General features: G+C 36.0%; 1 protein-coding gene across 1 annotated transcript; it reads left to right on the top strand.

The window, feature by feature from the left end:
* Positions 1-1,315: 1,315 nt before the first annotated feature.
* Positions 1,316-21,499, top strand: LOC121427555 (protein RCC2 homolog). The gene is made up of 10 exons (XM_041624005.1): positions 1,316-1,536; positions 8,279-8,375; positions 10,181-10,324; positions 10,912-11,043; positions 13,714-13,802; positions 14,188-14,302; positions 14,787-14,950; positions 18,369-18,543; positions 19,300-19,405; positions 20,296-21,499. The coding sequence occupies exons 1-10, from the start codon at positions 1,414-1,416 to the stop codon at positions 20,546-20,548; spliced, it is 1,398 nt and encodes a 465-aa protein (XP_041479939.1). The 5' UTR covers positions 1,316-1,413; the 3' UTR covers positions 20,549-21,499.
* Positions 21,500-22,790: the final 1,291 nt, after the last annotated feature.

The raw sequence follows: 22,790 nt of genomic DNA on the forward strand, positions 1-22,790 counted from the left end.
TGCTTGAAGTTTGAACTTTTTACTCTTTCTTTCTTTTCTATCCTTCTTTCTTCATCCTTCTATCCTTTCTGCCTGCCCTTTTTTGTTCCATGTATCTTTATTTACTATCTCTCTTTCCTGATCCTTTCTCTCCCTTTCTCTGTTCATTTTTCTTTCTTTCCTCCTTTCTCTTACTTGCCTTCTTTATTAAATTCCCCCTTTTTATCCTTCATTCTTTCTTTCCTAAATTTTATTCTTTGCTTCCTACTCCTTTCTTCTCCTTTTTCTTTTCGTTCTTTTCTCCTTCAATTATTTTTTTTTCAGTCTCTTATCTCTTAATTCTTTTCTACCTGTCTTTCCTCCTTTCTTTCTTTCTATCTTTCATTCTTTACTTTATTTTTCCTTCTAATTCTTTTTTGTCTTAGGCCTATTCTTTCTTTACCTCCCTTCCTTCTTTCCTTCCTTCCTTCCTTCCTCCCCTTTCTGTTTTTCTCCTTTCTTTGTGTCTTTCTTTCTTTCTTACTTTCCTCCTCATTTTTTTGTACTTTTTTCTTTCGCTCCATTATTTGGCTTTCATACATCCTTCCTTTATTTGTCTTTTTTTCTATATATTCTATTTAATTCAAAGAATGACGGAAGCCTTTTCTCTCTCTTTTATTCTTTCTTTCATCCGGCCTTCTTTCATTCAAACGTTCTTTCGTTTTTTTTTCTTCATTTTCTCCTTTATTTTTTCTTTCTTTCGTCTTTTCTTTCTCTCCTTCATTCTTTCGTTCACCCTCCTTTTCCAATTTTTTATAGTCTCACTGTGATAGCCCTCTTCGTTGATCTTTTTTGTCGATTGTCCCGTATTTCATTTTGTGAAATCTGGTCATGCAGGTAGTGGGGGTGGTGGTGGTGGTGGTGATGATGATGATGATGATAGTGGTGGTGGTGCATGCATGATGATGATGATGAAAATGATGATGATGATCGGACGACGACGATGATAATGAGATGAAGATGATGAATGATGATGATATGATGATGATGATGATCATCATCATCATTGAATGATGTTGATGATGATGAAGATGCTGCATAGGCCTCGTTATAAATGATGTCATTGATGACAAATGTATTTTATCCAATATTGAATTATTGATCCACAGGTATAATGCACAATAACTGATATATATAACTGGCGCTTAGGTAGCCATGTAGCCATACCGTATATGGATTGGGGAAGAGCACTTAAAACAAAAAGAAACCAAAAAAAAATCCCCGCGGTATTAATATTTTCCTTTTCTTGGAATATTTTGACCTTTAAAAGGTCATTATGCTAATTAGCTAGGTATATACACACATCGTCTTTTTCCCGATCTCGCGTCCTTTGTGTTTACTGTCCCGCTATAATTTTGTTTTTATTCGGAAATCTGCTATTCTCCAGTCGCAAACATGCCTCGTGGAAAGAAGAGACTGCCAGGAGAAGAAGGAGATAGTAGGCCTAGGAAAATTAAGAAACCCAAGCTGAAACAAGTTCGTCAAGCAGCCGAAAATCAACAACCGAGAGAGACAATCGTGAGTAACAAATTTTCAATGCACGCCATGTCCTACATCAATAGGCACATATGGGGACAAGTATGGTCTGCACCACATGCGCTGCTCACCCTCGCGCCGCGCCGAGACGCTCCGGTAACCCTCGGACAGTGGTTACTGCATGCCGCCTTGAATGAAACCGCTTAAGATCTACAGCATGTTTCTTTCACAAGCTCGCCACTTTGTTATTAGATCATGGCCAAAGATTTTTTTTATATTCAGAGTAGATGCAGGACTACTTGTTACGGGGGGTGGGGGTCGAATAATTACCATACCCATGTTCGGCCATGCCAGCCCATGCCATGGCAGGCATGGCCATGGGTTTTTTGCGAGCTTCAATTAGACTTAATTTGGTGTACACATTTTGATCCGAACAAATTGTCACCAGAATAACGTTAAACAAGTTTAGTTTTATATTGACTGTTTTATATTGAATGTATTGTAATTCACTGCAACAACTTAAACTTCATCTGGGAATATATAAGTAAGTTAGCGAACTAACTTTGTCTGAATGAGAGCAGCAATAGACATTCTATTTTGATAGACGAACAGGCTTAGTCCTACATCGTTGGTGAAAACTAAACTAAAAATCAGGGAATTTTGTTTTCTTCAAAAGCTGGGAACCCTGTCTCATTCTACTTCTGTCCCCCATTCTGCTTCTCCTTTTTTCCTAGTTTCCCCTTTTTCTTCTGTTCTCCCTTTTAAACTTTTATTAATTCTTTTTCTCATTCCTAGATTTTTTTTCTTATAACTTATTTTCCTTCGTGAATTTTTTTCTTTTTTGACATATAAATGTTCCCCCTTTTCTCTTCTGTCTCTCTTTCCCCTTCTATTTCTCCTCCTTTCTGTCCTTTTTTTATCCATCTCCTTGATCTTCCCCTTTTTCTCCTCTTCCTCAGGACTACTTATCTCCATTTTCTTGCTCCCCATTTCATTCTCCTTTTCCTCCTCTTGCTCCAATTATTTTCCTCTGCCCCCCCCCCCTTTACATCAAAATTGCCTCATTTGATTCAAACTATATAGTTTGAATCAAATGAGGCAATTTTGATGTAAAGGGGGGGGGAGCAGAGGAAAATAATTGGAGCAAGAGGAGGGGGAGGAGGAAAAGGAGAATGAAATGGGGAGGAAGAAAATGGAGATAAGTAGTCCTGAGGAAGAGGAGAAAAAGGGGAAGATCAAGGAGATGGATAAAAAAAGGGTCTAATCCCTCTTGATGCAAGTGTCGAGGAAAGAAAAAGTCTTCCAAGATAAATTCCAGTTCTGGTAATGATCTCAAAATGACTTCTTACAGAATCTAATATGATGACCACCCAAGTGTCTGTATGAATAAAAAATATGTGCCAAAGGATTCTGGAAGAAATTGTGTAATTGCTGAGAAATAAGCAAATTAAGCGCGGATTCGGTCACTTCCGTTGGGTCTTTATTCCAGCAATAATGATACACTGTCCCACATGTGCCTATCTGTGTGGCGATCTTCGGTGTGATCGTATTTCAGCTTAGATTTTATGATTTCACAAAGTTCATTTTATGTAACTGTACCAGATCTAGATCCACAATATTCTTAACCTTGGTTTTACAGTCTTTCTCACGAAATTAGTGCTCCCCATTTTACTGCAGCTACTATCATTTAGCTTTAAGTTGTCAACGTAAAAAAATTCAATAGACTAGCACTTTTTCCTTGTTTGTGCATATGACTTAACATTTTATTTCCAATTTGACAATTCAACACATGAAATAGAATGATTTATCATGTCATGAAAGAATTTGTTGATGATAGTGAGTGCCAAAATATGCATCATTGTGCATCCCTCAATTTTAGGCTGACCTCACCCGGGGAACTTTTCACGAAACAAATGATGACTTTCATTGACAAATTTACTTTTAGCCAATCATGGATATTTATAGCTTGTTCAATAGTCAAGTGAAAAATCTATTTATGTTTCATGAAAAGCTCCCCTGATCCACTCATTCAATGAACAAGGTCATGATGTAACCTTGTTCTCTGTTACTACTTCATGTGTGGCAAAATAAGGTTGGCAATGTTTGGCTTAAATTTTCTCTTTTTCTTCAGGACAAATGCTTGATTTTTTGGCATTGTCAGTTTCCAATACAGCTAACCATCATATTACAGTACTTTGCTCTTAAGTAAATTTGATTCTTATGATTATTTTTTTCTAAATTAAAAATAGGGATAATGAATAATGACGATTTTCTTGCCATATTACTTTCCACCAATAGAGGGCGTACACAAATTATGCCCAAAATTCAAGTTTTTAAGCGCTTTGGTGAATATAAAAATTATTCCCCAGTTACTAATGAAAAATAAATTGCAAATCTAGGGAAATAAGTATTTTTGGTCACAAAAGTTATATTTTAATGATTTTGTTTAAGTGTGTGGTGTGTACTGCATTGGCATACCTTAGTCCTACCTGTAGATTCCCCACAGGCAGGATGGTTGCAGTGAGCAAGTGCCCTGATCTTAACATCTGGCCAAACCTGAACAATCAAAGTGCAAGTGTTCATGCACAGTTTGCACACATTCAGAGTTTGTTGAAATTTAATAGCATATTGTCACCAAATTTGAAATCTGTAAAGAGTATTACATTTCAATTTTATGTGTGTTCCGTGTATTATTATATAATTGAACAGTGATTACATCTGATTTATGATTTATACTCTTGTGTTATTTCTGTTAAATATATTGTTGTGGATTTTTTAAATTAATTTAATTGATAAATATTTATATACATGTATGTCTAAATAATTACTAAACAAAGATCCTACATGTGCTAGGGTCCATGTTGTAAATGATTTAAAGGGGAATGAAACCTTTGGAACAATTTGCTTGTGTAGAAACAGAAAAATCAAAGAATAAGAATAAAGAAAGTTTGAGAAAAATCGGACAAATAGAAAGTTATGAGCATTTGAATATTGCAATCACTAATGCTATGGTGATCCTCACATTGGCAATGCGACAAGGATGTGTGATGTCACTGATGAACAACTTTCCCTTTGGTGGACTATAAAATACCCTCAAAATGTCTCTTTTTGCTTTTTCTTATGATGATACAAACTCTTTATGCATGATGTATTCTTAAAAAATATGTATTACATGCCCTCATGTAAACAGAACACATTATTTATGGATAGATGTGATAAAAGAGGCAATTCTAGTGAAATATATACTAAAGTAATGGGAGAGTTGTTCACAAGTGACATCACACATCTTTGTCGCATTGCCAATTTGCTATCTCCATAGCATTAGTGATCGCAATATTCAAATGCTCATAACTTTCTCATTATTTGTCCGATTTTTCTCAAACTTTCGTTGATCTGTTTCTTTGATTTTTCTGTTTTCACACAAGCTATCTTGTTCCAATGGTTTCATTCTCCTTTAAATACGAAATGTATTTAACTACATGTATACTATCTTTAATAATATGCAAATTCATACTTTACAGTATTTCTCAATTTATAAATTATTGTTTTAATTAAATTTACTCAAAATTCAAAATAAAAGTTCAAAATAAATATAACTTGAATAGATTCAAATTCTATACTCTTTTTTTTGTTTACTCGTATCCTCTGATATCAACATTAAAATCTAACTTGTTACAATTTAATACAGTGCAACACATTTTCCCCAAAGTGATGTACATGATACATGTGCATTATAAATCATGTTTGATTTGATTGTTGAAGTTAGTGATTTAATGTATCCTGTAATAATATAATTAAAGTAGGCCTGCCTATAATATTGCAATCCAATAAAATTCATATTAATACTTTCTCTTGAATATCTCATGCAAAACTTGATTCAATTTGTGAAGAACATATATAAGCCTAATAAATTATTATTTATTTGAAATAATAATAATAATACCCAATTTTTATAAAGCGCTTTTCCCAAAATGGCCCAAAGCGCGTTACAGCATATTATTACCCCGGTCATTGGATTCATTTCAATCCCGCACGAAAAGTGCACAATTTCCACTCCCTGGGGAGCATTCCTTGCATTCATCGCAGCCTCATTATGGCGCTGGCAAAATCAAACATACAATATCTTTCGCATCCTACCGGGTACCCATTTAGCACCTGGGTCGAGAGTGACAAAGTGTGGATTAACGCCTTGCCAAAGGACGCTAGACCGCGGTGGGATTCGAACACACGACCCTCTGTTTACAAGGCGAGAGTCAGAACCACTACACCACGGCTCTTCCACATTTTCCAGTGAAAAAAGTTATAAAGCTTACAGCAATTAGCAGATTTCCCTTATTACAATTTGATAATCAACTTAAAGTATGTAGATGTAAAATTATTAGTAAAAAAAAATTGTAGTAATTGTTTTACCAGAAGAATGTGTGTATTTACATGTAGGCTTATTACCCTCATAACAGCAACATTGGGAAAAAACCTGAATTGACCATACATGTAATTTCTCTATCGTAAGGTCACTTATACCCTTTTCATAAACCTATCCTCCAATTAGCCGCCTAAGAATAATGCGGATAATTCAATAAAAATTGCGTTCACAAACTCCGAAAATAAGCCGCATTATTTTTACGAGCGCCCGTCCTGAAAAAGGCAGATAATCGCCATGACAACTGGACACGCCCCCTCCGATGCGGTTGTGTTGGAAAAGGGTGACCTTGTGACCGCACCATGGCAATTATCCGCATTATTTGGAAATGCGTTCATAAACTCAAAATCTTGTCCCGATGCCGCTATTATGCGGATAATAGCAGCATCAGAGTAATGCGGATAACTCTTGTCCTCCAATTTTACGACCAAATTATGCTGCTATTAGCCACCTAATTCATAGTAATTGGGTTTATGAAAGGGGTATAAGTCACAAAAGAAGAAGGTGAGCATGCTAATATGTAGTTGTTTTATTATGTAAGCCTATTATCCTCATAAAAGCCTGTAAAAGCAACATTGAAAAATACATACATGTAAGACCTGAATTGACAGATAGGATTCCAAAATAATGCATATTTCTATAATTTGTATAGTCTCAAGGGGTCACCTTATCCTCTCATGCTTAGGATTTGATAAGTCTACAGGTACATTATAATGATTTCAGGTTGTTTAGGGGTCAGTTTTCATGATTGAGAGGTCATAATGAAAAATGTAATGTGTTTCTGTTGTTGCAAATCTGAGCCGTTGTATGATTTTGCATTGTTTCCATGCAAATTATAGGTATAAAAGTTTAGGGCAAATAGAATGAATATTTCTAATAAAGAAAAACACATATCTAGCAACAATGACACTGTACATGAAATATATACTGTATAGATGCAATTCATTTTCCTTCAGGAATAAATAATGCACTTGTGCCTCTGTCTGTGTGCAGCATGTTTCCATATTTGATACAACCTAATGAGTTAAAAGGAAAAGAAGGGAAATATGAATTATGGAACTTAGTGACTCAGCTTGTAAGTGGGGGGCCTGCATGCACATCTACTTATCGCGTTGTAAAGGAATATCTATACAATGTATAAATATATTTTAACAGTATTTATCCATCAATCATTATATACATGTATATATGGAGTTAAACAAATTGGAAACACACACTGCTGATCACGACTTGACATTCTTTTCTTTTTATAATGTAATACCTTTGAAGACCAGTCATATTCATTTTCAATTTGGAGTTTGATGGAAAATATTTTATTTATTTAATACGCAAAGGAGGACAAAGACTTATATTTGATTTGAAAGTAATTAATTGATTGCTATTTTACCATTTGGAACACTTTATTCAATCTTTTTTGGTATAATTCTTGGGCCTTTCCATAATGCTTATGCATTTTGACACCATGCCTCTCCATGGGACCTGAAAAAGGAGAAATGTGAATTTCAGTGCTATGTTAGCAGAAATAGATAAATGGTGCATACCTGTATACATATTTATATTGATCACATTTTGTAGTGATGATCAATATCTTTTTTTTATTATTATTTTTAAAGTGAAATATGGAAGGTAGCCTAAATCTTGCCATTTTCAAAAAGGATAATCTCTCTAAAATCTTTTTTATCAGATTTACTTAAAGCATTTTTGATGAAGTATTGAAAAATAAAATCAATTCTCATAGTCCAAAGACTAAATTGCAGTGGTTACATGTACAATATAAGATAAAATCGATGATACATGTCCAATATTTAAATGATTGATTTAAGTAAAATATATTTAATAGTATTATGCACAATTCAGAAGAGTGGGTGTATTGTAGATAATATCAAGCAGGATCCTGTTTCATGAAGACTTGTTTTAATAACAAATGCAAAGCTTCTATAGCAAATTCAGTATCAGCCAATCAGATTGAAGGATTTTAGTAGCTTTTAACTGTTATTGCAAAATTTGTTGTAATAACAAGTTTTATGAAACGGGGCTCAGGGGTCCGTTGCAGAAAGAGTTGTGTTTAAACACAAGTCAAAAAATCAATCGCAAGTCCCAAATACGCGCTGTTGATTGGTTGAAAATCAAGTTGCGCATGATTTTTAGAGTTGCGATTGATTGCAACTCTTTCTGCAACGGGCCCCAGATCTATTAAAGATCCACACACTGAAATGAGTGTAAATATGGCCGCAGATAATATTACTGTAAGTTATTTTTTAAACAATTTGATTTTTAGTTAATTTTCTAATTGAATCTCCTTCCAATTAATGAATTAACTTCAACCTTTTCATTTACCTCCCCCTTTTTCTCTTCATTTTTCAGAAATTGAAGGATTCTCCTTTTGTGGGTACCCTCCTTTTCAGTGGAGGCACAAACTGGGACCTGATCGGCAGAAACAGATTGCCCAAAGCAGCTGCAAGTAAGTTTAATTTATTTTACTTATACTCTTCCAGGGAATAATTTTTCTTGGCATTTTTGGTAATTAGAGATTTGCTCTTCCTATGTAAATATCTGCTACACAAAAGACTTTTGTGTAGCAGTCTTAGAAAGATAGGAAGCAAATTCTTATGTCGTACAAAGAAAATTTGTCTCAAGTCTATCTATACTCGTGTTTTGGACCCAAGTGCTCAACAACCAAATTCTGCATGCCTGGTAGCTGTGCAGAGTTGGGCTATGGAGTGCCATTTTGTTACAAAGAAAAAATTTTAATAATAAAAGACTTGATAGGTCTTCATTGCCATTAAAAAAAAAGATTTCCCTCATTGCTCTGATATATTTCTGGATTTTCATGAATAAAGAAATAAAATAGATGTCTTTGACATTGTAAACATTATTTGCATGATTGTTTTGAAAGCAGATTTTACTTGAACGTAGATTTTTTTAACACATTTATATAGCTGTGCTGTGATGTTGACTCCTTTAGAAACATATCTGTAAAACTTAGAGCTCTAGACATTTTTCTGATGTATTGAGCACTGTAGTGACTGTACTAAAGCTGAATTTTTTTATTATGCTAGCGTTGGTACATACTTGTATGACTAGATGTATTATCACAGTGTTTGACTGTGTACTCAATACTTTTGGAACACTTTCATGATTAGAAAAGTACAAAAATGAAATAAATAAAAAAATAGCGTATCTGAAAGAGAAATTCTTCTTCTTCACATTGTGAAAATTTGAAGTTGTGAAGTTGAATAAAAGAAAATATGCAAGAGTTTCTTGGATACTCCTTTTTACACAGGCTAAAATTTCCTTAACCCCGTACTATAGGTGGGGCTAAATGGCAATTTAGCCCCACCTATAGTACGGGGTTAAGGAAATTTTATACACTCATACACTTTTTACACACGCCAAAATTTCCTTAACCCCGAACTATAGGTAGGGCTAAATTGCCATTTAGCCCCACCTATAGTACGGGGTTAAGCTTAGCCCACTTTCTTTTTACACAGCAATTTTGCAAAGTGGGCTAACCCCACCTTTAGTACGGGATTATTTGGCCCTGCAAAAAAGCAGGGTTATCCCAGCAATTGCGGTGCTAAGAGCAATAGTACGGGGTTAAGATCGCTAGTGTAAAACGAAAGTGGGCTAAGCTTAACCCCGTACTATAGGTGGGGCTAAATGGCAATTTAGCCCTACCTATAGTACGGGGTTAAGGAAATTTTAGCGTGTGTAAAAAGTGTATGAGTGAAGTACTTGTACTACAAATGATCGACAAAAACCACTAGTTCAGGGTTAGCGAGTTTCGTGTGTGAAAAGCAGCATTCCTTATCCGGGGTCAGCAATAACAATTTGGCATGTGTGAAAAGGAAAAAAAATAGTACGGGGTTAAGGATAGTACGGGGTTAGCGATAGTCCGGGGCTAAGAAAATCCTGTGTAAAATAGGTATTGGATACTACTTTTTTTCAGACTGCTTGGAAGTTTCACCGAGATTACACGGTATGCACATCTCATGCTTGAGTGAACCCCAAATTTCAAACCTTGTTTTCTCCATATTTGTTAAGCTCTTGCTGAATTCCTCTGCATTCAATCAAGTACGTCAATGGTTGTTGTTGGTCAATTTTAACACATCATGTATCATTTTAAAGCTTAGGAAATGAATTTTCAAGCTCAATGAAAATCTCGATATTCATTTTGTTTGACGTATTGTTGGTTTGGGGGTGGCAGATCACGTATATGCGCACCTGTTGTGACATTACAATTTCTCATCTTCTTTTCTCCTCCAGGCAGACCAATAATTGGTGGAAGGAACCTGTGGGGTCCGCATCGACTCTCTGCTCTTGACGGGATCCGGGTCCGCAATGTCCATTCTGGACCGAGCTCTTGCCACAGTGTTATCATCACAGAGGAAGGGAAAGCCATGACATGGGGTTAGTTCTGTCAATTTTCCTATTTCTGAATATGGGAATCAGAGAAATTGAGGTCCTTTCTTAAATAGGGTTGTGATTAAAGGTAATAATATTATAATAATAGGCATTTATGTAGCGCCATCTATCTAAAAATATTCTATCAATCTATAATTGATACGATCAACTTCAACTACAGTCCGACCTCTCTTATCCAGACACGTTGGGACCAGCACCAATCGGGATAAGGGATTTAAATTCAGATCAGGGAGACCCAATATTAAATATACACAGCTGCAATTTACAGCTGATTTACTGGAAAATTGTCCTTTCTATTACTAAGGTCTTTCGGTGATTTGGGTAAGATATTTTCTTTTTAAAAAAATGTGGTTGTAGGTAGACTATATTGGAAAATATAGTCTACCTATATAAATGCTATATAAATGCCTATTATTATTATTAAATGTATGTAATCAAAGTGAGTTTGCATAGGAATTTTGAATTTAGATTGAAATCTCATTTCCCTACGTACCAGATTGAAAAAAAATAGTCTTACATTAGCATTTCTCAAGACTTGCTTAATGTATCCTTTCACCACCCTCTTCCTCTAGGTCGTAATGACAGGGAACAACTCGGTCATGGCGATGACTACAGGAGGGACGCCCCTACGCTGGTTGAAGGACTCAAGGATCATCACATTGTTACTGCCTCGTGTGGACGCAACCACACAATGTGTTTAACAGGTGAATTATACCATTCCACTGTCGTCTGGGGCCAGTTTCATAAAACTTGTTATAATAACAAATTTGCAATAACAGTTTCAAGCTACTGAAATCATCCAATTGGATTGGCTGAGTGTAAATTGTAACAAATCTTTATGAAACTGGACCTTGGACTGGTCCCTGTAACGAGAAGAGATACAATCAATTTTTAAGAATTGATCGTAACTGTCAGATGGTTTTTTTTTCAGAGACTTGGGGTGACAATTAATTGCACAACGGGCCCGTTGCAGAAAGAGTTGCAATCAATCGCAACTCTAAAAATCATGCGTAACTTGATTTTCAACCAATCAACAGCGCGCATTTGGGACTTGCGTTTGATTTTTTGACTTGCGTTTAAACGCAACTCTTTCTGCAACGGCCCCTGGTCGGATTCACAGTACGGTGCGTCACCTATGGTTGCAGCAGACAGGCCGAAATTCACAGTGCCTTATGGGAAAAAGGTTGACCTGTCTGCTGCTAGTGTATGCATGCAGTTATGTTCCACTGGCTGACGTGGCTTGGCCAGCTTGCATAAAATTATGCTGTTTACCATGGTCCAGGGGATTGAGAAAAATATTTCTTTGCAAAATTTTATGTGACTTGGCCCTTGTCTTTGGATGCAATATAAAATGATATGTTTGATATTTTCACTTGATTAAAGGGGAAGTTCACCCTGACAAAAAGTTTATTGTAAAAATATCAGAAAAAATAATAAAAAATATTGCCGAAGGTTTGAGAAAAGTTCATCAAGTGATTAAAAAGTTATTAGAATTTCAATTATTTGATTTGTGACGTCATATGCGAGCAGCATTTCTACATAGCGAATGGTAAAAAATCAATGAAATGTCATTTTCTCAGAAAATTGAAAATGGTTTTCACTGTACCTTTTGTATATCAATAGGCAAATCATTTCACACCCGATCATGAATAGAAAACAAAATTAAGGCATCAGGAACCATACAAAATTTGAATTTCATGCATTTTATATTACATAACACATGGGGGCAGCTGCTCGTTTATGACGTCACAAATCCAAAACTTTGAACTCTAATAACTTTCTTACTCTTTAACGGATTTTCCTCAAACCTTCACCAATATTTTTTACTATTTTTTCTGCTATTTTTACAACAAAGTTTTCTTCAGGGTGAACTTCCCCTTTAAAGCATTTTAAAACCTATGAATCTCTGTGAACTACACTTCCCCGTTACATTTCTTCATTATTTCATCTACAAAGATCTACATACTCTCTTCGTTCTACAGCTGCTCCTTCCTATGTCATTCCAAAATTCAGAGAACAGGCTGGTTTTAACTCTTCAATTTCTTGACCACCCCCCCCCCCCCGTCCTTTAAACAACTTCCCTCCATCTCTCCCAAACCTCTCTTCAAAAAACATCTCAAAACACACTTACCTTAACTTGTCTTATGCCATCAACAGCACTTTGTATCCTCTGGAAAAAGTGCTTTATAAATATTATTTTGTACATTATGTTTTTACAACTGATTGTAAGTTTTTGTACATGATTCTACTTGACTTTATTAGGGAGTAACTAGTGACTAGGAGTTACAATTAAGTATACAATTGATATTATTTATTTTAAGAGAACAGGGTTCATGTTTGGGTATTTATGCTGGTACTTGTACCTGCAGAATTTGCTCGTAAATGGTGTATTAGAGCAAGCTGTAGGGATTAAATCAGGGGTTGTTCACCCAAAGAAGTTCATCTGAACTAAAGTCGTGATGTGTGCACAACACAGTCTGGAAATCTTAATTACAAACTGATTATTTACCACATTTAATGTAATGTAAATTTGCTAAATTTTTATTAAATTCCTGTCATATGGATAGTGCTACTACATGTATTATAGATAAATTCATAGCGTAGTGGTTGCACAGTACATCATGTATTCTTTCATGGGCATGTGTTGGTGTTGAAAAGGACTTAACGTACTAAGTGATGAAGAATTTCATTGTTACGAAAAATTGAAGCCAAGTGCTGAGGACCATGTCAGGAGCTCATTTCATAAAATTTGTTACTATAATAAATTTGCAGTAACAGTTAAAAGCTACTGAAATCCTTCAATCCGATTGGCTGATAGTAAATTTGTTTTAGAAATTGTGCATTTGTTACTCTAACAAGTCTTTATGAAACGGGTCCAAGATCTGTGGAGGAGCCATGGTGTAGTGGTTCTGACTCTCACCTTGTGAACAGAGGGTCGTGTGTTCGAATCCCACCACGGTCTGGCATCCTTTGGCAAGGCGTTAATCCACACTTTGCCACTCTCGACCCAGGTGCTAAATGGGTACCCGGTAGGATGTGAAAGTCATTGTAGCTTGTCCAGTACTGTGTGCACCTCACCGGCGACTGACTGGAATACTCGCCAGGGAGTGGAGGATGTGCACACATTGTGTGTGGGAATGACAGGTTGAATCCGATGACCGGGGTAATGATATATATGTAAAGTGCTTAGACACGTTCCGATGTTTGAAGTGTTATTCAAAGCGGTGTATTATTATTATTATCTGCACAAATAAATCATTCTATCTGACTTTTCCTCAGCAATGTTTCATTTCAGAATTATAACATCTAAATAGTAATGTGAAGTTTTGATATGTTTTTGTCGATTTAACTATAAATCCATTGCCTCCATGCAGATGAGGGCACAGTGTTTTCATTTGGTGATAACAGAATGGGCCAGTGTGGAATCGGTGTTCAAAGCTCCACTGTAGGCACGCCATGTAAGGTGAGAACATGTATATAGATGTAGATACATAGTTTTCGCTACACTGGGCGGCGCCGGTTGGGCCCGCCCAGTGCTCTGAATTTGAGCCCTGTACTTGTTTTTTTTTTATGTAATGAATCTCATAAGGATAATGACACACATATTTATACATATTTCTTGTTTTATAAATATGTATCATGATCTCATACAGGTAAAATGAGAATCTTCTCTCAACATGAACCCCATGACTTCTGGTGAGGAATCGCACACGTACATGTATTGTTCTCCATTTATCTATTCCTCTTTATGTGTTTGTAATCCTGATAGAAAACACATTTCCATGAACTTGGACTGCAATAACTTATGAACTTATATTTAGTTCTGTATTTCATTCTTTGTTTTACAGCCAAACTACTATGGATCCCCTATTGTCAAGGTAGCCTGTGGAGCAGACTTCAGTATGATCCTGGATTGTAAAGGGGTCATTCACTCATTCGGTAGCCAGGAATACAGTCAATTAGGTGAGAGATATATTGTGGACATGTTGTGATCTAGTGGTTCTTACTCTCGCCTTTCAAACAGAGGGTTGTGGGTTCAAATGGCGTGTTTCTTTCAGCATGATATTTATCCACACTGTGCTGCACTCGACCCAGGTGAAGTGAATAGGTACCCATTAGGATTAATTCCTTGAACGCACTGAGCTCTGATGATGGCAGCTCGAGCTTAAGCTTGGGTGATGATGGCAGCGATTTGTATCCTCAGGCAAAAAGTGCTATATGAATCCAGCTATTATTATTATGAGATAATTTGCCACAGTGGAAAGTTTCTAATGAAGCGAGTCCCCGAAGTTTTAAGAAAATGTGCATAATTGTGTCATTGATGTTCACCAATATTATCATTAGGTCATTTCACGAAGCAGCTAGTGAGTTACGCACAACAATTTATCTACTGCCGAATTCTGTAATTCCCATTGACTTTCGAAATTGAAATTGCATGTTCATACAGGTCACAATACAAATGGGCAATACAGCGTAACAGCCACCAAGCTATCTTCAGAATGTGTCTCAACTCCCAAGAAAGTCACATGTTTCTTAGAAAAGGGACGGGAAGGAATCAAATACATCGAGAGCACAGTCATCAAAGACATCGCATGTGGGAACAACCACTCGGTGAGCTCAAACTTGAGTAATTTATCTTGAATTATTATTCAATTCAATTCAAGGTTTATTAAAAACATGAGTCGCAGCCAAACGGCTGAATTGTTCATGTATACAAAGTAAAAACAATTGAAAGACTCATTACATATTTCAAACATTAAAAAACAGTAACCTTTGTAAAAACTGACATGAGAAATATATGTATAGGCAAGAATACTTAGGCAATGAAAATTTATATACATGTATATAAGATAATGAGGAATGGGTAAATTAAAAATAATCAAAACAAGATACGTAAACTGTAAAAGATCAATAAAAATATATGGATATTAAAATAAAAGAGTTGATTTCCTCATTCATTAAAAAAAATTGATATTGCAAGTAGGCTGGTATTGTTTTCAAATGAGCAACGGGTTTATTGATTGGGCATGTCTTTATTCAGGAGATCTATGAAATATGGTATGGGGCTATTGCGAAATCGATTTGTCTTGCATTTGTATTGCTGATATCTAGGAGTATGTCGGAGATTGATGGTTAAGTTTTTTGGAGGAGGTAACCAGGTACTGAGTGTTGGATGTTTGGTTAAAGATATTGCGAAATCCAGGCTGAGTTTCTCCCTTCTGTATTCCAGAGTAGGAATTATTTGTGGGTGTGTTGTGGCCTACATGTAGGTGAGTGGTTCTGACTCGTCTACAATCAGGGGGTCGTTGGTTTGAATCTTGACATGGTGTATTCTTCTTCTGCAAGAAATTTATCCTTATTGTGCTGCACTCGACCAACATGAGGTAGATGTGTACCTAGCAGGATTAATTCCTCATATACACTTGGCACTGGAAGCAGCAGGCCATCGCTAGGGTATTGATAGGTGCGCCTCAAAATTTTTACATATACTACGATGGTGCTATATAAATTGCCCATTATTTATTATTTCTTGGGGGATGGTATGATTCTGATAAACAGGCCTATGTTTAGTAGTAGGAAATCTTGTACTTTGAGTTTTGAACTTTGATCTGGAATAAAAAAATAAGTCAACACATGTATGGTGATGTTTGATAACACATGTCAAATACAGGCAGAATGCATTTGAAGAGGAAGTTCACTCTGACAAAACTTTTTTTGTAAAAATAGCAGGAAAAATAGTAAAAAATATTGCTGAAAGTTTGAGAAAGATTAGAATTTTAATTCTTTGATTTGTGATGTCATATGCGAGCAGCTTTCCTATGTATCGTATAGTAAAAAATCAATGAAATGTCATTTTCTCAGAAAATCAAAATCCGTTTTTACTGTATCTTCAGTATATCAATAGGCAAATCATTTCACACCCAATCCTAAAAAGAAAACAAAAATGAGTAATCGCAAACCATTGAAAATTTTAGATTTAAGCATTTTATATTACATGACATATATGGAGCAGCTACTTGTTTATGACGTCACAAATCCCAAATTTACAATTATAATAACTTTTTTAATCTTTAATGGATTTTCCTCACACTTTTACTAATATTCTTTATTATATTTTCTGCTTTTTTTTACAAATAAATTTTCTTCAGGGTAAACTTCCCCTTTAACCAAAATGGCTCAGAAGTTGATCAAATGTGACATAAACATTTAGGGACAGTGATTTTCTGTTTCAGAAAATCTTAAATTCTGTTTTAGCATGTCTGAAAAACGGAAATTCTGTCTCCCCACAGAATTTGTTTACATGAAAAAGTGACAATTCCATTTCCATAGAAAATCAATACACATTGCATTTTGAGTAGCGATGTCACAATACTCGCGCTGGTCAAAATTTGTATCTGTCACCGCACTGACAACGCTTTGAAATCAATGTTCATCGAATCTATACGCGTGCATAAAATATTTCAAGAAACCTATTTAGCATGAATACATCCTCACCTTTCACATTATTGGCACTATTTGGGGGTTTAATGAAATTGTATCGAAAATTTGGGGCTTTTTGGACAACGTTCTGAGCAGGCAATGACTAGCCTATTCGCCATTTTGGATTTGAGGAGTATACTGTACCGCGATCGTGGTGTTACATCACCGAACGTATAGGACAGCAACACACGGCTGTGTTACTGCCTTCTACTTACGTTGGTACTTGTTTTGGTCGCTATATTTCAGCTCGTGAATGTTTTTGTCACGATGTGTGGATTGTCATGATTGAAGCGAAGTGAGATTCAGAGCTGCCAAGTTGTACTGATTTTCGGTATTTAGTACTGAAATATGAGAAGAATACTGATAGTTTAATGTAAAATACTGATTTCAGCTTTACATGTGGTCCTATGGTATTCTTTGAAAATACTGATTTTTTTTTACCGAAATACTGATTTTCAGCTTTAAAATACTGAAATGTTGTTTTTCTGGTTGGCAGCTCTGGAGATTGTGTTTTGTGGCCACTTTGTATTAATATTTTGTTGAGATTTTGGAGTAATTTCTGTTGCTCTTCTGTGCATTTTGAGGAAAAATTTGTTTTCAAAAGGCCATATGTGAATTCCGTTCACTTTCTGTGATCGTGGAAAAATCACTGTCCCTGAACATTGTTTATGTCACATAGACACATGTGTTTATGTAACTTGTACATGAAGTGCTAAGAACACCTTGGCTCGGAATTGACTTCATGAGTGCCAACAGTATTGTGTGGAAAGAGAGGAAAGTGAAAAGTTTAAAGAATTTTCTTGCAATTAAAGAGAAATTCCAGTAGTTGCAGTAAACACTGATTTCATGAGAAAGTCTGTAAAACAAGGCTTAATTGTCAGTATATCATCGAGGATCTAGATCTGGTACAGTTACATTGACTGAACTTTGTGAAAACTTGAAATCTACGCTGATAAATGTTCACACCGAAGATCCCCAACACAGATAAGCGCACGTGGGACAATGTATATTTATTGCTTAGAGCGTCGGGTTCGACGCCCTACCCGAATCCTGTGCTTATTTGCTGATTTCTCAGCAATTACACAATTTCTTCCAGAATCCTTTGGCACATGCGTTTCTTTTATACAAACAGACACTTTGGTGGTCATTTCATTGGATTCTGTACGAACTCATTTTGATATCGTTACCAAAACTAGCATTTAACTTTAACTTATTCTGTCACTACTTAACCCAATGAAATTCATTTAAATTTGGATGTTTTGTTTTGTGGGAACAATAACCCTTGATTGGAGGAACAATCATATGGAATCTACATGTATACCAGTGATAGCAAGACTATTTTTTTTAGAAACAAACATATGTTTGTAAAACACTTGGAAATATTGGTGGACATGAAATGAGTTTGACCAAACCATTCACTTAATACCAGATCGCTATGGACTTGCATAAGAGAGCATTCACATGGGGTTTTAGTGGATGTAATCTTGTAGGTCCCCTGAAACCCGATGCTAACCGGTGTTACCATAATTTTCTTCTTCCCCCTCTTTAGATTGCCATCGACATGCAGAACAGGGTGTTCACATGGGGTTTTGGCGGATACGGTCGCCTAGGACACCAGAAGCCTGATGATGAACCAGTCCCAAGGAGCATCAAGTTCTTTGACATGAAGGGCGTAGCAAAAATCAACGCAGGATCGAGCTACAGCATGGCGGTTACAGAACATGGTAAGACGGTGGTTTTCTTCCCATTTAATGATAATGGTAATATGTTGCATTTATATAGGGCTTTTCACAATTGTTTCCAAGCACTTTAAGAAGGAATAACAAAAAAAATCATGAGACAAATTAGTGAACATATACATATCATATCATAACAAGAATTTAAAAAAAGTAAAGGTACATGTACTAGTAGAATTCGATCACAATCACGTACAATTACAATTAATAAAAATGTGATTACAATTTCTTTGTATTCCGGTTTGCAACAAATTGTGTAGTGTGCGTCTGGCTTTATACAGCACATGGGGTTTAAATTGTTCGGCTCTTCAGGCCAAGTGAGTAAAATTGGCTGGTATCCCTGCCTGTAAAATGTCATAGAAGTAATGACCTACTACATAAGTTACATATCTAGCAGTATCACTTATAGGAATGCCTGCTGGTCCCGTCACGACCGGGTTTGACTTGGACAAAATTTGCTGTTCTGTAGCTGTCTTATGTTTTAATCCCTATGGATTAATATAAATGGACAAAATTTATTGTTTTTTAGGAGAAAACAGCTGTAAAACTTCAAATAAGGAGGAGAAATGGCTTTAAAGAGCAAACAAGAGAACAAGCAGCTAAAAAGTGACTACAAGAAGATCAGTGTAAAATGACAGATTTTTCTGTCCATCATAGCGTATGTAAAGTCGCAAGATAATTGATTTTTGCCTTTGAGTCCTTTTGATCGACAATCAACCATTTGTTTTTTCTTGTTGTATACAGGTCAGTTGTACTTCTGGGGTCAAGCCAAGACCTCGGGGGAAGCCACCATGTACCCCAAACCTGTCCATGACCTTATTGGCTGGAAAGTCAGGAGCATGGGTTGCAGGTAATACTGTCCTTTCAACTGAAGAAGATCGTTGCCCAGCTGTCAAATCCTTTTATCTTAAAATATAAACATTTTGATGAAAGCTCAGAAAAAGCTGTAATTTTAGTAACACACCAATGATTACTTACTTACTGCCTGCTATGCCTCCGTTGGCATGTAGGGCAGCAACGAATGTCCTCCACTTCTGTCAGTCCTAGGCCAAGATCTGTATAGTTCTCCATGTGTGCCTTGGGTGTTTTAGTTCTCCCTCTAACGCCAATGATGGCAACATAATATTGTCTGAAAATGGTCTGGTTATTCTCGTAGAGTTCTCATTCTAGGCAAAAGAATGTTACTTTACTTTTGTCATAACTTTAAAATCAAGCTATTTCCTGAGTTTTCCTCTTTTTTTGAAGTTTTGAGATACAAGGTTTTAACAGCCCAGTGATGAAATGTGATTCTCTTGTTGTAACAGAAATCACATCCACATACATGTATGATTGATATACCATAAATAGACTTGATATCTTTTACAGGTGTGTCCATCTGCAGTTTTATGTCTTTATCTCTTCTATTCAATTGTACATTCTCCCTGTAGGTTTCACTATGTTTCCATCGCACTCATGATTCCTCATGTAATGTAATGCAACATTTCTATCAGATGATTTTTCTTCACAAATAACTTCAATTTTTCTCTTTTAAAAATCTAATTCACTCAAGCCATGATTATTTGAGTGCTCTACAATTTTTCATATGAGCTAGAAAACAGAAATATATCTTTTTTTGGAAGGGCACATGTCAGAGGACTGTACATTAAAGACATTACTTTCAATGATAAGTTGAGCTTGGGGCTTTAAGAAGAGGATTTCCATGTTAATAGCCTTCATTTAACCCTTCTCCCACCCTACCAGCAATCATTCCATCGTCATCGCCGCCGATGATGACGTCATCAGCTGGGGCCCATTTCCGACGTACGGCGAGCTCGCCTACGGAGAGGGCGACCCCAGATCCTCGACGACTGCCAAAAGATCACGGCCACTTGAAAACATCTACATCCACCACCTTACTTGTGGATCAGGCCACTCCCTCTTCATCGCTCGTGACGAAACCGAAACGGACAAAGAAGAGCTCGCGAAGCTTCCAGTATTCACACCGGGGAGTTAAGAAACCGAAGACCACGCAACATTCGTGCAAGAGGTGTGAATGATAGAGGTTCTGTTTTTTTGTTTCTTGTTTTTGTTTGTCCGTTTTTTGTATCAAGTGAAGAATAATTGTTTACAATCACAGGAAACCAGGGTTTAAATATCAGAGATTGCCTTAGAATTTATATAGTACAACTCGTTGAGATGTCGATATTATGAATCCTTTTTACATGAATTTTAAAAAAAAATACCGTTTGTAATTGCCATTGGTCGCTTAAATAAAGGAGACTCGCCTCTTTGATTTATCTCACATGGATGCCATCCATCACATAGCTCTGGATCTGTTTCATGTTTGAGAAGTCGATGAAATGTAGTCCACACTATTTCATCTTTCATTGAACTTCTCAGAAGATGCAATAAATAAATTGAAGTGAATAAAATAAAAGTGAACTACTCAGTTATATGAAATTAGCAGTAAAGGCCTGGTCCCACTGGCCGACGGACGCAAAACGTATTTATAACGGATACATCGTACAAGCAAAATTTCAGAGTGGCTCCATCCGTTTTCATCCACTTCAGACAATGGACAAAATGGGCGAACAATGAAATCACAGTGTACAAATGCTTGATGGATCTAGAGCATATGAAACACGTATGCAAAGAGTAAACAATGGATACATTACCTTTTCCGACAGATAGCAAGATTCTTTCCATTTTACGTCCTCTCTGCATCCGTAAGTGCAGTGGACCAAGCCTTAATATCAATCACATCCTTTGCACAATGATTCAGTCAATGATTATGTGCAAAGACCGAATTATAAAAAAAAATACATAAAAGAAGATAGTTTTATGAACTTCTTGGACATCTGGCAAGGTTTACATTTACTTTTCTTTCGCCCCAACAAATGAATTGATTGTCAATACCAGAGCTGAGCTAAGCTGTCTTATTACTTGATTGCTAAATAACTATAAATTTTGTATCAACAATTTTGTCAATATGTGGGACTGAAAGTGGATCATTGCATTGGTGTCTTAAATGCAAATCTTATGGGTAGAGATCATCAAGCAAACAAATCTAAAGAGCATTACAATTGTGATTAAATACAAGGATTTTCTTTGAACCTGGGAAATACCAAGCACATGAACTTTGCGATAACAAAAATTGTATTTTCCAGACTACATATTTTGTCATGTAGTATAAAATGGGATATGTGTGTGTATATATATCTACCTGTACAGTTTTCCACTTTTATAGGGAGTTGTAGTATCGGTGAGGGGTATTGAAATGAATGGATCGTTTGATTGCATTCAAGGTAGAAAATTTGCCAGTAATGTACTATATAGGTGAGGGAAGAAGGATTTTTTTGCGGGTAAGTTGTTGAGAAAATAGTTGTTCAAAGAAAATAAAAATGTTCAAATGTCTAGCCACAGGACCAACCATGCTTGCTCTCTATTTTTCTCTCTTCTCTCTCTGTCTCTTTGTCTGGCTTTGTCCATGTCTCTGACTCTGTCTTTCTCTCTGTCTCTCCCCTCTTTCTCCAAATTTCAGAGAGTGATGCATAGACTAAGGGCCGACAATCAGCAGGGTCCCGTCTTACAAAGAGTTAAGAGTGATCCGATCAATTTTAACTCTGGAAATCCATTGATATCATAATTTTTTGTAAGAAATATCTGCACAATACCCTTTGTAAACAAAGAGAAGCACAGTAAATTTTCAAGAAAACAATGAATGCATGAATATACTTCATAGCTAGAAAATACTTTGAACAAACATGGATAATAGATGTTGACGTTGCTGGCCGTCCATAGTTGCGATTGATTGGATCAATAGTAACTCTTTGTAAGATGGGGCCCAGATTGCAACAGTATGTGAAGTGGAATCGGTACTCGAAAGATAACAATGTGTGTTTGAATTGTAGTTTTGTAAAGATAATTTATTGTTCAAGAATATACCTCTGAATTAGTGTTACGTTTCTTTGTATATTTTCAAAGTGGAATATGATATATATATTCTGCTCGAGTTGGTGTCTAAATGTTCCGCACATTTGCTATAAAAGTCACATCATTGCCAAACCACAATGACTTTTTCTTTCAGTTTCACCCTTTTTATTTCAAGCTTAAAAATTGCTTCTCTTCAATACACCAGCAGAAATTTTAAGTCGTCCTAAAGCCTTGCCCGTTTTGATGCGACAAGGCTAAGCAACATCTTTTACATTATGGAGAGACAAGTCACATGATTCTATGCTTAAAGAAATAAAAAATTA

Source organism: Lytechinus variegatus, chromosome 14, assembly GCF_018143015.1.
Source record: "Lytechinus variegatus isolate NC3 chromosome 14, Lvar_3.0, whole genome shotgun sequence".
In the NCBI taxonomy this organism is placed as follows: Eukaryota; Metazoa; Echinodermata; class Echinoidea; order Temnopleuroida; family Toxopneustidae; genus Lytechinus; species Lytechinus variegatus.

Bases quoted from the DNA above. Each gene is read 5' to 3' on its own strand.
- LOC121427555 (XM_041624005.1), top strand. From the start codon at position 1,414: ATGCCTCGTGGAAAGAAGAGACTGCCAGGAGAAGAAGGAGATAGTAGG. The intron at 1,537-8,278 runs GTGAGTAACAAA...TTCATTTTTCAG, and splicing joins AACAACCGAGAGAGACAATC to AAATTGAAGGATTCTCCTTT. The intron at 19,406-20,295 runs GTAATACTGTCC...CCACCCTACCAG, and splicing joins GTCAGGAGCATGGGTTGCAG to CAATCATTCCATCGTCATCG.